The 14019-nt window shown below is 38.2% G+C and overlaps 1 protein-coding gene across 1 annotated transcript in view; it reads right to left on the bottom strand.

Moving 5' to 3' along the window:
• Positions 1-14019, bottom strand: part of kcnma1a (potassium large conductance calcium-activated channel, subfamily M, alpha member 1a) — a 325301-nt gene that overhangs the window by 112585 nt on the left and 198697 nt on the right. The window contains exon 6 of the mRNA XM_007898488.2: positions 6959-7034. Within this exon, the coding sequence (XP_007896679.1) occupies positions 6959-7034 (76 nt within the window). The remainder of the gene's footprint in view (positions 1-6958; positions 7035-14019) is intronic.

Consider the following 14019-nt stretch of genomic DNA (forward strand, 5'->3'; position numbering starts at 1 on the left):
ATTTACTATAAAATTGTGCAAAGCTGTTTGTCTCGATGATGTGATAAGGAGCTATATCAAATGCCTGGATTAATATCAATATGCAGAGGGCCCTGGTGGAGGTGTACTTCTACGGATATTGCTGAAGAAATGATCAGCAGTGACCTCTTACTGGGGTCAAATAATTAGATGTGTCCACAGATATACAATCGCTACATTTTATTTGAAATCCTGTGACGAGCTTTGCAATGATTATTATTATAATAAAGTAAAAGTAATTTATGAAATAACCAAATGGCATAGCAGAAAGTGAACACCATCACACAATTGTGACACAACACATAGGCTGAACACTTGGCGGGATATTAACCTCTATTATTGAACGAAGGATTTTGTTTTCCCGACCATTTGCTTTGTGATGCACAACCTGTAGTGCTGTGCAAAATAAGGCATAAAGCATCTTTCCAGATCAACAGCAGTTTAAATTCAAAGAAACTATTTCATAAAAATGTACCATGATTTATGACATACATCAGAACATTGCAAATCTCATCAAATGTCATGAAGCTTGAAAGAGAACATTATGCTGCTTCGTATTTCAACCCATATATACTGGCATAGATTTCAATCGCTCCCACTGTGCACAAGCACACTCTGTCTCCAACATTAGGCCCACAAATATACAGTCAAATCACTGTACAGTATATTCTGTGAAGCGCTTTGAGATGCCTAGAAGACGTGAAAAGCGTTATATCAAATGGAAGGATTATTATTATTATTATTATTATTATTATTATTAAGTCCTTAGGGAGAAAGGCTAGAGAGCCAAACATAGACACTTATATACATCCTACTGAGCATCACTGAGGTTCAGAAGGTCTGCCCTCCCCTCCCTCGCTAAAGAATACAGAGAGGAAAATGGAGATAAATTAACGTGGATCACGTTTGATTTCCAGTGGCGTGCAGAACGCAACCACAGCAACACTATATAGGTACTATTTCTGACTTCAGGACTCCCCAGGTTAGGGAGGGGGAACCTGGTGACGAGGAGTCTTCACTCAATACCCTCGGAGTGGGAATAGCCTGGGTAATGGTTTGCACTAGATCAGAAGCTGCAGTAACATTTGTTATTTTGTTTGGTGTAGGTTTTGAGGGAATTAAAGAGTAGCAATGTGCCTTTTCTGCCATGAGAACATCATACAAAAGTGACAAAACAATACGAAACAAAAGAAAATATTATTCTCAATCACTTTTTAATCAAGCTATGTGCTTGAGTATTAAAAAAGGTGCCATGTAGGTCCACTGAATGTACAAATGTGAGCTGCACTACGATACCAAATGCTCTGCATTCTGTTGATTCGGTTTCTTTGTCTCTGGCATTACACGTTTATAACTGGTGCCAACAAAAATGTTTATGCTCTTGTCTGTTGCCATTCTACTGCCACTGAACTTTACCCAACATGAAACTGTTTGTGGTTTGACTATTGTTAGTCAAATGCATCCAAGATTATGCATTGGATCTACACTAGTGTGCGCTATTAGACTAAGACAGTGATGATCATAATAATAATCCTTGCATTTGATATCGCGCTTTTCACATCTTCAAGACGTCAAAAGCGCTTCACAGAATAGACTGTAAAGTGAATTGACCATATATTTGTGTGCGAAAAGCGGCAGCCAATTGCGCACAGCAGTGTCCCACAAACAGTCGTGGATGGAAGCGACCAATTTTATTATTGTGGTTTTTTTTCTTGAGGGATGTAGTTCCAATGCATGGATGTGGGGGATGGGCACATCTAGCGTTTTGGGGCAGTGTCTTCTGTTTGGCATTTTCCCCTTGATATCTTGTCCTCATAAATTGCTTTCAAACCAAAGGAGAAATGCCTAGTGTTGGAAGGCACAAATGTCCCTGGTCCAGGGCCATGCTGTTGCTAGGGAATTGGGCAGTGCACAGTGTGAGCAAGAAAGAGGATAGAAAATAACAAAACAGCCATCATTACAACAAATAACTTTAACTTGCCAGCATCAGTTTCTGAACGATAATACAGTTGACAAACACAATTTTGTGAACTTTAGCAGTAGACATGTCAACATGAAGATCTGAACATGATAATTTATCTCCAAGTTGAATAATGACATTATCCAAAAGAAAATCAAAAGACTTGAGTAACCACGGGTGGTGTGTTAAGAAAGGGCAGTGTCTTCTGTTTTCACTCATTCTTTATTAAGAAATCCCATTTCAAAAGGAATTATTGCACAGCAGTCACCAGTTTACTGTCCATTTTCAGCATTCAAACATTTGCAAGAACCCTGAAGCCTGTGACTATCCCAATTTTCTTCTTTAATAATCAAGGAAACTAAACACTTACAATATTGTCCAAAGATATCTTACCCTCTATTTAACCAAAGATAGAATAGAAAACATTTGCAGACTTTAAAACTGAAACCCATCCGTTCATATTATATGCTGTGCAACAAAATGGCAAAAAAAACATCAAGTAGGATTAATATACCTCACTGCAAGGTAGAAATTGAAGGATGACTGTACCTCACTGCAAGTTAGAAATTCACCCATCCCAAAGGCTCAGTGAGTTTATTCAGTGAGTAGCTGAGCCAAATCAACTAGCGAAGTTCCTGGGATCGATCCCTGTCTGCACAGTTAGCTGATCTTAGCCAATCACTGTCCAGTGGACCATGTTATGTATATGCCAGGCAAGGAGAATATTGGCCCTCTGTGGTCAAATAGTCTGCCGACTCAACAGGTCAAGATTCACACAAGAAAAATGGCTCCTTGATTGGATCATCAGAGGGCAACCAGCTCCCACAGAAATATAAAGGAATTAAATATCTCCTTCGGGGGAAGGGGATGGGAGGAAATTTGAGAAAGAAGAAAAACATTTGAGAAAAAAGAAAATGTTTCATAAATCTCCCAGGCAGTAAATAAAATCCATCAAAGGCAACAGTTGAAAGAAATGAGCACTAAAATACCATTATGATCAAACCCATTACAACAGATACATGGGGGAAATCCTTTCTAGGGCACATGATTAAGTAAAACATTTTATCAAGCAACATGCTTTAATTTTAAGGAATACTGCACACTCCAATATTTACAGATATCAATTCTAGCTGGCATGAAAGTATGTTGATATGTATTAGTGCCTGTGTTCCACTTTGAATCAGAGGAACGAAACACGGCCAGGGGATTAATCAGGGCATATTTAAGCTCTTTGACATCTGTGCATCGCTCTAATTCTGAGAAACGTCTCAACTAGTCCGACAAATATTCCAATAAAATGATTGCTCTCCAGAGTTGCTTAGTAAAGAGTGAAACTGTACATCAATTTTATGTTATGAATGGCTAATCTTATCTGCAATTTAAACCCCTTCTACTATCTATTCTGCAGCATGTTACTGTGTTGGTGCATGTCACTTATTGGCATCCTGAGGCATTGATTCTACCCTAACAGGCTTCTGCTGTGTTAAATTCAGTAATGAGAATTTCCATACTACAAAGAGGGTGAGACCTCCACTTGGTAACAATTTCAGAAAATCCGACTTCAAAAGTTACAAACAAGCTTACTCCTGTAAACCATTTATAGCTCGATCAAATGCATCTAATTTGCTAGAAGTGTTTGAAATATCAAGTCACGCATTGGCTCCTGCTATAAAATGAACATCTGTCACTACACTGGAGATTATTCACAACAGTGGCATTTTAACTTTATTGTGAATTAACACAATAATCCATCATGTGCGAGACTGACTGATTGTCATGCAGTCTTCCTTGCTCCAAATAATGTACACAACATGAATGGGATACAATCTTCCATGATTTATTTGCCAATAAATCAACTGTACCATATCTACATGCTTCAAAACCTAATGATCAACTTCAATAAAGAGAGTGAAATAAATAAAATTCTCCTAAAATTTGGCAACGTATACTTCTTAATATTTTTCTATAGCTGAATTCTTACCAGTAAATTCTAAAACCCTCAAGAAAGATGAGGGAATCTAACTGAGAAAATTAAAGATGCTACAAAATATACAGTCACTACACTTTACACTAAATTCTGTGAAGCACTTTCAGACATGAAACCAAATTAAATGCAAGGATTATTATTATTGTTATGTATTCCATGCTTCATCAATAAGATTAATTGATTCTTAGTTTCACTTTGATACTCTGGATGTCATCAGCTCACAGATACATTCAGTTCTACACTTTTGGGCTCACAATTTTGTCAGGACACAGTGGAGGTAATGATGTTTTATTGATGATGTACGAAATTCTGTAGCATTTTATTTAGTGTAAAATATTATGTGACAGTGCCGTATAAACCTTAATGACACTCATTTAATTACTTACTTATGGCCAGAGTAACTTTACAAATTCCGTCCCTTTAATTTGCACTAAGACAAGCACATTTTTATGACTGTTGCAGCTGACTCTAACGTTCTGGAAGTATATCTTATATTGACCAAACATGCCAGTTTTGAAAGATCTTGCACCAGGAACTTAAACCGGGAGCTCTGTCCTTAGATCTTCAGTCTAGAATGGAAGAGAATAGTGGCTCCGTTCGGATCCATTTTTTTCCTTCACATACTTTTCATGCAGTGTGGACAATGCAGTATTTCTCTGCACAAGTGAACATTAAATCGCATTGTTATGGGCTTGCTCACAGCAGAAGCCCCCAGACAGCAGTAGAATAACAGCAGCAGAGATATCAAATTTAATCTCAGCCATCGACTCTAGATGATGTGATGGTTTGATAACTACAGTGTCGACAATTATGTTCAGGTCAGTGCGTACTGTCTACACAGAGAGGGAAATGCTAGTTGAGAGCCAAGATGTTTGACAGGTTATTAGCTATTTGGGCTGTTTTGCTCTGTCACATTAGTTTATATCAACTGTGATTTTGCGCTACAAAACTTCACATACAACAATGCAAATGGTTCACCAACTTAAATAAAATAAAACCATTCGGGAAACAAAAAAAACTTGTTATTTGAGGCTGACCAAGCAGAGTGTTAATATATACAGACAGCTGTGTTAGATCGATGTAAAACCCTGTCTTTGTGTCACCAGAGGCCCTAATCTTGCCTCATAATCTCACGAAGCATTTGCATGACACGACGTGGAGCTGCTCGAAGTATAATAATAGTGGTTAGAATCAGGCAGGAAAATTGGTGGCGTTAATAAATAATACAAAACGTGACAGCAAAGCCTCAACAGGACAACCTGTAATGAAGTAAGCGGGAAGTAAGCAACAAAAAAAAACGAGGAAAGGCCATTTGGCCCTTCAAATCTGCTCCTATCAATCATATATATTCTTCTCTGTCACAGAATTCACTCCAATCCATCAACTCTTAGGAGAAAGTGCTTAGACTACCTCAATCCCAATAATGAAAAACATTCAAAATATTAAGATGTATCCTCATGTACTAAGTGAGTTAAAAATTCTGACTAGGGGCTTGAACCCACATTCTTCTGACCTCAGAGGTAAGTGTGCTGCCAACTAAGACAGATCGACACCTATCAAAAATAAAATGCAAGGATTATAATAAAGTGTAGAATGTGCATTTGTAGGTAAATACGACAGCTAATTTGTGCACGGCAATGCCTGACAAACAGCCATGAAGTGAAAGATCAATTTTATTTGGGGGATTGTTGGCCAGCACAGTAGAATTTGTGTAGAATATACTGGATAGAATTTTCAGGTTTCAATTCTTGCACTTGTCCACTCATTGTATATATTTTATCTTCACAATATTGCATTATTTTCTTTAATCGTAATCTCTTTTCTGAAAAATTCTAATTATAAAGTAGATGGACTAAAGTTAGCCGTACATGTTACGTCAGTTACTCAAACTTTATATCTACCTTTCAATGCTTCCATTTGTGTTATGTGTCATACATAGAATAAATGCATAGAATGTTTAATCCATTCCTTAAACCACTGAATTACCACATCTCAATTTTACCCTCTGCACAATCTCTCTCCAAATTACTTGAAAAATCATAATGTTCTGAAAATTACTCACAACTCCCCTTTTGAAAAAAAATGATCATCAGCACATCAGATCAAAAACAAAAATGTGCAATTTGGATTTTTGTGTAGGGATGCATTTAGTTAAGTGTATTCAAAATACATATTAATGTGCATGAACTCTTTGAGGTAACGTGTCTGGCATTGTAAGAAAAATTACGTAACAATGCAACCACTAAAATCACATCACTGTTGGTGTTCAGCGGTAATAAGGTTATTACTAGTCAATGCAAATTTACAAGTACCAAAAACACTTTACAAGAGTTTACACTGGAGCAGATCCATCATCTGCTATAGTGCAAAGCCTTCCTGTTAACCGATACAGTCGGAGTCCTGTAGCTCAGTGGTTAGAGCACTCACTTTGCAAGCGAGAGACCTGAGTTCAATTCCAGGCAGGGCGAAACCTTGGGCAAATTTCCTTACTCCACACGGCTAATAATAATCCCTCCAAAACCAAAAACAATACTAAATTGGTCATTTTCAATCTACGACTGTTTGTGGGACATTGCTGTGCGCAGTTGGCTGCCGCGTTCGCCCACAAATATACAGTCAATTCACTTTACAGTGTGTTCTGTTGAAGCGCTTTGGGACGTCCTCCCGACATGAAAAGTGCTATATCAAATGCAAGGATTATTATTATTATTATTACAGAGGCTTTGGTGTGGATGCTTTTAAACCATATTATTCATAGGTCTTCTAGGAGTTAAGCCTAGGAGTTAAACACAATTATCTCCTGTAAGTACATTTAATTTGCATGGTGCAGAACCCACTATCTAAAGAATTATAGAATTTTTTTTAGATAGCATAAGAACAAAGGAAAACATTTGAAAATATATTGGCAGATCCAATCTTGCTATTGCAATGGTAGCAATATGTGCAATTGTCATCAATTATGAAAATAGATGATTGCTGCTGAGGTTGCTTACCTTGTTTTTAGAATATTCAGAAACTGTAAAATTTCTGAAAATTGTATCAGCCTCAGAGCTCTTAAAAATCGTAAGCCTGTGAAAGAAACAACACAAAAAGTTATTGGAAAATCTGACATCTCATAAACCATTTACAAACATTAAAACAGGAATGACATTCAGAATTACTGGAGACACAAACACAGGTTAAGAGCTTCTGTATACAGAATAAGAAATCTATTAAGATTACTTCTGATAATATCACACATTTTAACTTAGCTCTGAAAATAGATTGCGCTGGGATGCAGTTTCCCCAAGTTGGAGTAAAGTACTTCTGGTTTCCTTATTAAGGAATCACATTAAAAACAGCTGCATATTAAACCCCAGTGTGATAGTTATGATTTGTGACATCAACTATCATCTGGACTGATGAACAACAGCATCTGCAGTGTGCACACACTACAGAATGTATAACGTTTTAATAGCCCCAATTCTTGGTGGCTTCAAATACCCTGTTAAAACAGAAACTCAAAAATGTTAAGGTTCCGTAACACATTTCTGAATGCCTGAGGTCTAGGAATGAATCACAAACTGTAATCCCTGTCATCATTACCTCCCCTCAAATCAATGCTAAATACAGCAAAACACAAATAAAAACAAGCTAGATCTGAAATTATTTGAGAAGAAGAAATTGGGAAAAGTTGATACGGCAAAAGAGCTCATTCAGTTCACAGGTAATTTCTTTGACGCACATATTTGGGCAAACCTCCTCCACTGTCCCTATTCAATCATAATTTTCAAGTTTATTTCTTTCCAGATATAATCCAATACTAACGAGATTACATCTTAATACCTTCTCAAATCTAGTGTATTTTATCTTTTCCTTAAATCCAAGATAGCTCAACCAGGGGACTAAATCCAAAACCAGAACATTCGAGTTCGAATCCAATCAGGCTTACTTAGAGATTCATCAGTTAGAAGGAGATGGTGCAATCACGATATCCCTGGGCCAAGACTGGCTTTGAGGAAGTATACCGGCAAAGCTAGTCAGGTTTATCTTAATGTCAAGTACTATTGGAATTTAACAAGCGTCTCAGGCACATGAATAAGAATTGAAAGTGAAGCCATGTCTCAAGGCAAGTCAAATCCCCAAGGGATAAAGTGGCCCTATCCTGGATGCTACATGATTTACCTTTTTTAAGATAACGAATGATAAAATAAAAGGGCAATAGCAATAGCTGTTCATCTGGAATTGTCACAGAGATGCAACACTGATTGGGTAAATACCCCAAAAGAATATACAAGTGTCCGTAGTCAATGTTACTCTAATTAGCTGTCTGTTGTACATAAACATTTTTCAAACTTATTGAATGGGAATAGGCTACCTGAAGTTTTGTTGATCTTCAAAGATTCCACATTTATCATGCTTATTAAATAAGTGATTAATTCTGATCTTCAATATCCATCAGAATTGCAAAGAGTTGTGGCATCAAAAATTGAGTTTCATCAATAACCATTTTGGATCGACGACAGGAAATTAATCGCAACCTTCCATTTGAGAAACATTGAGAAAGGAAACTGAACACTCCTCAATTTTGATGGTAACATTTGTATTGCCCCTCCTGTAATATCATACACCCTAATTTGGAAATGGGCCTGAAATAGATGCAACAAGCCCTTTACCTCTCATGCAAAGCAATACAAAGTCTAGATTATTAAATGAAACAATCATAAACCAAATTGGTCTAGATTGAGACAGAACTAGCTGAAACAATAATCTGTGAACATAAATACATTAATTTACTACACTTCTGAGACAGTGCTATCTATAAACACGAGATTATTAAAGCAATTAAAATGAATAAGGCAGGGTATGATATCAAGTTTCTATCAAGCTTTAAGATCTTTCTTGAAAAGTTGTGAAAGCAAGATGCAACTCACAAAATCCAGATTTCTAAAGTTTTTTTTTACAAATAAGACCATTCCACACATGTGTGGTAAAAACACACTTTGAAGAGCTGAGTTAACATTGGCCTAATGGATGGAAAAAAATCATTCACAAAACGTTAGAACAGGGCAAGAAAATAACAAACCTTTTCCTAATGTCTTTGTACTTCATATCTTGGTCTGATTACTACCAAAAGTCTTCAAATATTAAGATTGCTCTTGAGAGAGATTACGTGCATGGTTGCTATACTGCATTGTATTCAATTGGAATAAACTGCTGTATGTTATAAATTTACAACTAGAGTCTCCACATTATCAGTATTATGTGGGTAGTTAAATTACTTATTAAATGTGACCATATGACATTGTGTTCTTCCCATTATTTTTTCCAGAATCCACATATAAACATCTATATCAGGGTGTGGGTGGAATCATTAGAAAGTATTATCAACAGTGAGAACTGTGGATGATTTCCCTTCCCTTACTCAGGTCTGCTCCACGTCCCCCGCCCCAACCGCCCTACCATCGGTGGTCGGGCCTTCAGCCTCTCAGCCCCCAGGCTCTGGAACTCCATTCCCCAGTGCCTTCGCCGCCTCCTCCCTTTCCTCCTTCAAGGCCGGTCTCAAAACCTTTCTCTTTGACCGAGCCTTCAGCTCCCCTCTCGACTCTCTTCCCCCTCCTCGCTCCCTCCCTTCCCTCCCTTCACCCTGACCATTTCCCCCTCCTTGCTCCCTCCCTTCCCTCCCCTCACCCTGACCATTTCCCCCCTCCTCGCTCCCTCCCTTCCCTCCCCTCACCCTGACCATTTCCCCCCTGCTCGGGTCATGACCCAACTGTGCAGCGCCTTGGGACGTCCTCCTGACGTGAAAGGCGCTTTATAAATGGAATCTTGTTGTTGTTGTTGTTGAGGCATTGAGGCTACACGTACAATTGATTCAGAGATCAATTAACTCATCACAGACTAGGGATCGAACCTCAATTGTGTCTGTATATTTTCCCTCCATGCCAAATTGGTAAGACAGCTATTATGTGTCAGGTACAGAAGTTTAACCTATTCGGTTCACAGAAGAGATCAATATGTGGAATAAACTCTCAATTTAACAAAGGAAACTCATTTTCACTGGCTACTTGCATGTTCCTTCTACTTATACTTAGTTGGAATAGTGTAAGAATGAAGTCAATTACATAAAATATTCAGCTTGAAATGTTCATGCCAATATTATTTGAAATGCTTGAACATTTTTTTCATGAATACAATGATGCCACTATTTTATGTACTGAATAGGTACAAGGTATTTTTTTTGCAGTCATGCAATTCTGCTTTACCAAACTCCATGCCTTAAACCCAATGCACACCGTTCGTCTGAAAAGTGCACTTTTGCATCTGTGGTTGACAGATAAAGTAAAGGGTCAAGTGTTTGACTCACAGATGAATTGTTCACACATGCATTCCCTTCCCAAATGAGGATGTCATGGACGTCGGACCAGTGAGGTCATTCATCATTGCATGAACTCAAGTGAATAGCTGGAGTTGTGGCAAGACTGCAACTCAGCGATTTACATATTAAAATTGAATTTCAGGTATTTACATATTAAAAATGTTTGGTGAGATGGGCAATAAGCTTAAAATGAAAATGTAATTTGTGTACAGACTCTAGGCCTAGCTGTAAGCTTCTGGTCCTAAATGCAAGGCTGCATTTGTGAAGATCAAACATGTCCACTCTCCACAGGCTCTGACTTCATTGACAAAAGTATCATGTTACTACACATGCAAACAATAGGAATTGGCAGGTGTTCAATATTTGATTTGCAACCATAGGATGTTTCATCAACCCAAGCCTGCCTTGACATTTGAACACTTGTGGTTCAGCTAGTTGAATGTAGTTTGTTTTCAGACCAGCTGAAGAGACCATCATAAGGAGGCTGGGTGCATTTCAGATGGGGAAGGCATTGAAAAGCAAACTTCTAAACCTTTGTTGTTCAAACTACACCTCCTGTAAGATCAGATAGGTAGAGTGATCAAGGATAGTTCATGGCCCATGCCCCCACACACTTTCACCTCACACTCAGGCCTCTCAGGAGAAGAAGTGAACAATAAATAAAACACATAAAAAGTAGATTATAATAATAATAATCCTTGCATTTGATATAGTGCTTTTCATGTCTTCTCGACGTCCCAAAGCGCTTCACAGTAAATAGTGTAAAGTGAATTGACTGTATATTTGTGGGTGACTCGGCAGCCAATTGCGCACAGCAATGTCCCACAAACAGTCGTGGATTGAAAATGACCAATTTATTATTGTTTTGTTTTTGGATGGATTATTATTAGGCTCTGTGTGGAGTAAGGAAACTTGCCCAAGGTTTCGCCCTGACCTGCCTGGAATTGAACTCAGGTCTCTCACTTGCAAAGCGAGTGCTCTAACCACTGAGCTACAGGATTGTTTGATAAAAGGTGCACATTGATCAAAAATACTTCATAACAGCTTAAGCCTTTTACAAACACAAGTTGAGGGGGCAAATTGACCTGTCCTTATCTGATTTCCACACTTGTGTACCACAAACAGGAGTCTCTAGATGGTTGGGAGCAGGAACTACAGGTTGATTTTTCCTTCCCTAACTCTGCTTTAAAATCTACATCATTCTTCAAGATAGAGTGAAGCCCAATAGGAAATTTATAAGCAACTACTGTACTGCGACACCATCTAGTTTTCACCTGAGCTGAGATCAATCGACTCAGCACACTGGTATCACTCCAGGACCAAAGGCGCCAATCATAATGGTCTCTTGCACATGACAAATCTAGAGAATATCACATTTCATATTTTTTTAAAGAAAGATTAGTGTATCCAAAAATTGTTTCCCTATATTCTTTCAAGAATACTGTCAAGATAGTATGTTTCAAGAAAAAATTAGATGGATTTCTGCTGGAAAATAATATCTTGGGATACATTATATAGTTTTGGACACGACATGTCAAGTGACTACCAGGATGATGGAAGGTGAACTTGATGGTCCTTGGTCTTCTTTCTCCTAGCAAATTCTTATGTTCTTATAGAGTGAAGCTCAATAGGAAATTTATAAGCAAATAATATGGGACAAATGTCACTTGGTTGCAGAGTCAAAATTATCAGGATTTCTGCTAGACCTGCGATTCGCAGCTTAAATTCAATGTGATCTGGAATGCCAGCAGCTCCCATTCATAGTTTGATAAATTGGCCTTAAGAAATACACTGGCCTGAATATTTGGAAGTATTTTTAGACTTCCAAACCTAAAGGGACCTCGAGTAGAGTGATCTTAAAAATAGCCTGATGTTGCGCACACAGCCAATGTAAAACAAGGGCAGATGGCTCTGAAATAACGCGCAGGCTGTCAACCATTTGAAAACCGAGATTTAGTTCTGCACCCAAACAGACAATGCTACTTCATAGCTTCATTTCGGTTTATTCCGTGTCCTGTGAACTAAGGGATCTACTCTGGGATGGTTCATTTCTGCAAATTCTCCAATAAGAGTATTCAGCATTTAGAAATGAAAGCAAATCAATTTTGTACCTGTCCTGATACAGAAATTATGCATTTCAAGATTAAATTAAACAAAAATATTGAAATGAAACTAGAATAACTGAAAAAATATATATAAGAAAAGCTGTGAGAGGAAATCCTAAAAAAATGTGGTCAATTGTTTAACGTTCAGTTTTTACCTTAATCATAAAACGACAAAGCTGAAAATATAGTCAGAAACACTACAGCAAGGAACGCTGACATATTTCACAGCACTATCACAAATTTGAAAACTCTATGAAACAAATGTATTCTTTTGCTGCAGGTTGTAATTGAAATTTAACAGCACATTCCAAGCCTCTGGTACTCAACAAAACTCACTGAATAACAAGTCCAGCTTTCTGAATACAGATTAAAATGCAATTGCTGAGAGATCTTAAAAACACCATCAGACAAAGTCACCATTAAAAGTACATTTCCTAACTCCATAGAGAAATTGCAACAGAGTCATATGCAAAGTCGCACTATCCTTTATAACCCTTTGTAACCCTGTTGGAAGAGTGTCCTTACCCCAGTAACATGCAACCCGATAGCAGGAGGCTATGGAATGTTGGAAGCTGTCTTGCTCCTCTTTGTCCGCGTTGTGTCCGTGACCAGCTTTGACACGGTATCCGTTTTGGAACAGGTCACCCAGGGATTTTTTACGTCTCCTGGTGCTTCGCATGGTCTCGGTTCGGGTGGCTCCATTTGTAGTACGGTAGACCAAAATTTTACTCGGAATCATGATTCTCGAGGGGCTCAGCGGCTCGGTCTGTGAAGAGCTACCAGGGTGGATCGAGTGTGTCCTTGTTCTGTTTTTGGAGCCCTCAACATTTAAAAGTTTTTTTTAAAAACAGTGCTGGAGTTTAATGATGTTCCCAGCTCACATCATTTGTGTTAACAACTCGGTTTCCTTCAATGCTCATTACTACAGCGTTACTGAACCCAGTGAATCCAATCAACAACAAAACATCTCATAATTCCATTCCTCTTGAGACGAGTGATGTTTTTGTGTTACCAAGTGGGTAAAAGACTAAACTGTAGAATCTTTGACTTTGGCACAGTAGAGTCCGGTAATACATTAAAGCAACTGCTAAATACAGATGACAGTCGTACTCAGCGAGAGAACCACAGTAAACACAGGGGGAATTTTTTTTATATTAAAAAAAAGCAAAATGCGGTGCAGGAGCCTCGCACAGCTTGGACTATGATCTTTGATGTACCAGAGCTTTAAAAGCCATTTTCCATCAGGATATTACAACATAAGCTCCTTTTCGACTCACCGAGGAAGATATTCTTGACTGTCAATAACAAACCTGCCTGCCTTTCAGTTGCTCCTAAAATGGTCTATTGCCATTCACATCTAGGGCTGCCCTATAGGAGTTACACATGTCACCTCCACATTGTTTGCACCTATCTTCAGTAGGCACGGTGTTGGCCTGGCTTCATTCAACACGAGCAGTGCTTGAGAAAATCACAAGCCCACTGTTTGCACTAAAGTCTTTACTATGCAAAGAGAAAGCTCATGCAATCAATGTCGCCAGGGATTTGAAATCCTCTAAATGAAAAAATAATCCTGACTTAATCACAACTCTTC

The sequence above is a fragment of the Callorhinchus milii genome, unplaced genomic scaffold (genome assembly GCF_018977255.1).
Source record: "Callorhinchus milii isolate IMCB2004 unplaced genomic scaffold, IMCB_Cmil_1.0 Scaffold7, whole genome shotgun sequence".
Classification (NCBI taxonomy): Eukaryota; Metazoa; Chordata; class Chondrichthyes; order Chimaeriformes; family Callorhinchidae; genus Callorhinchus; species Callorhinchus milii.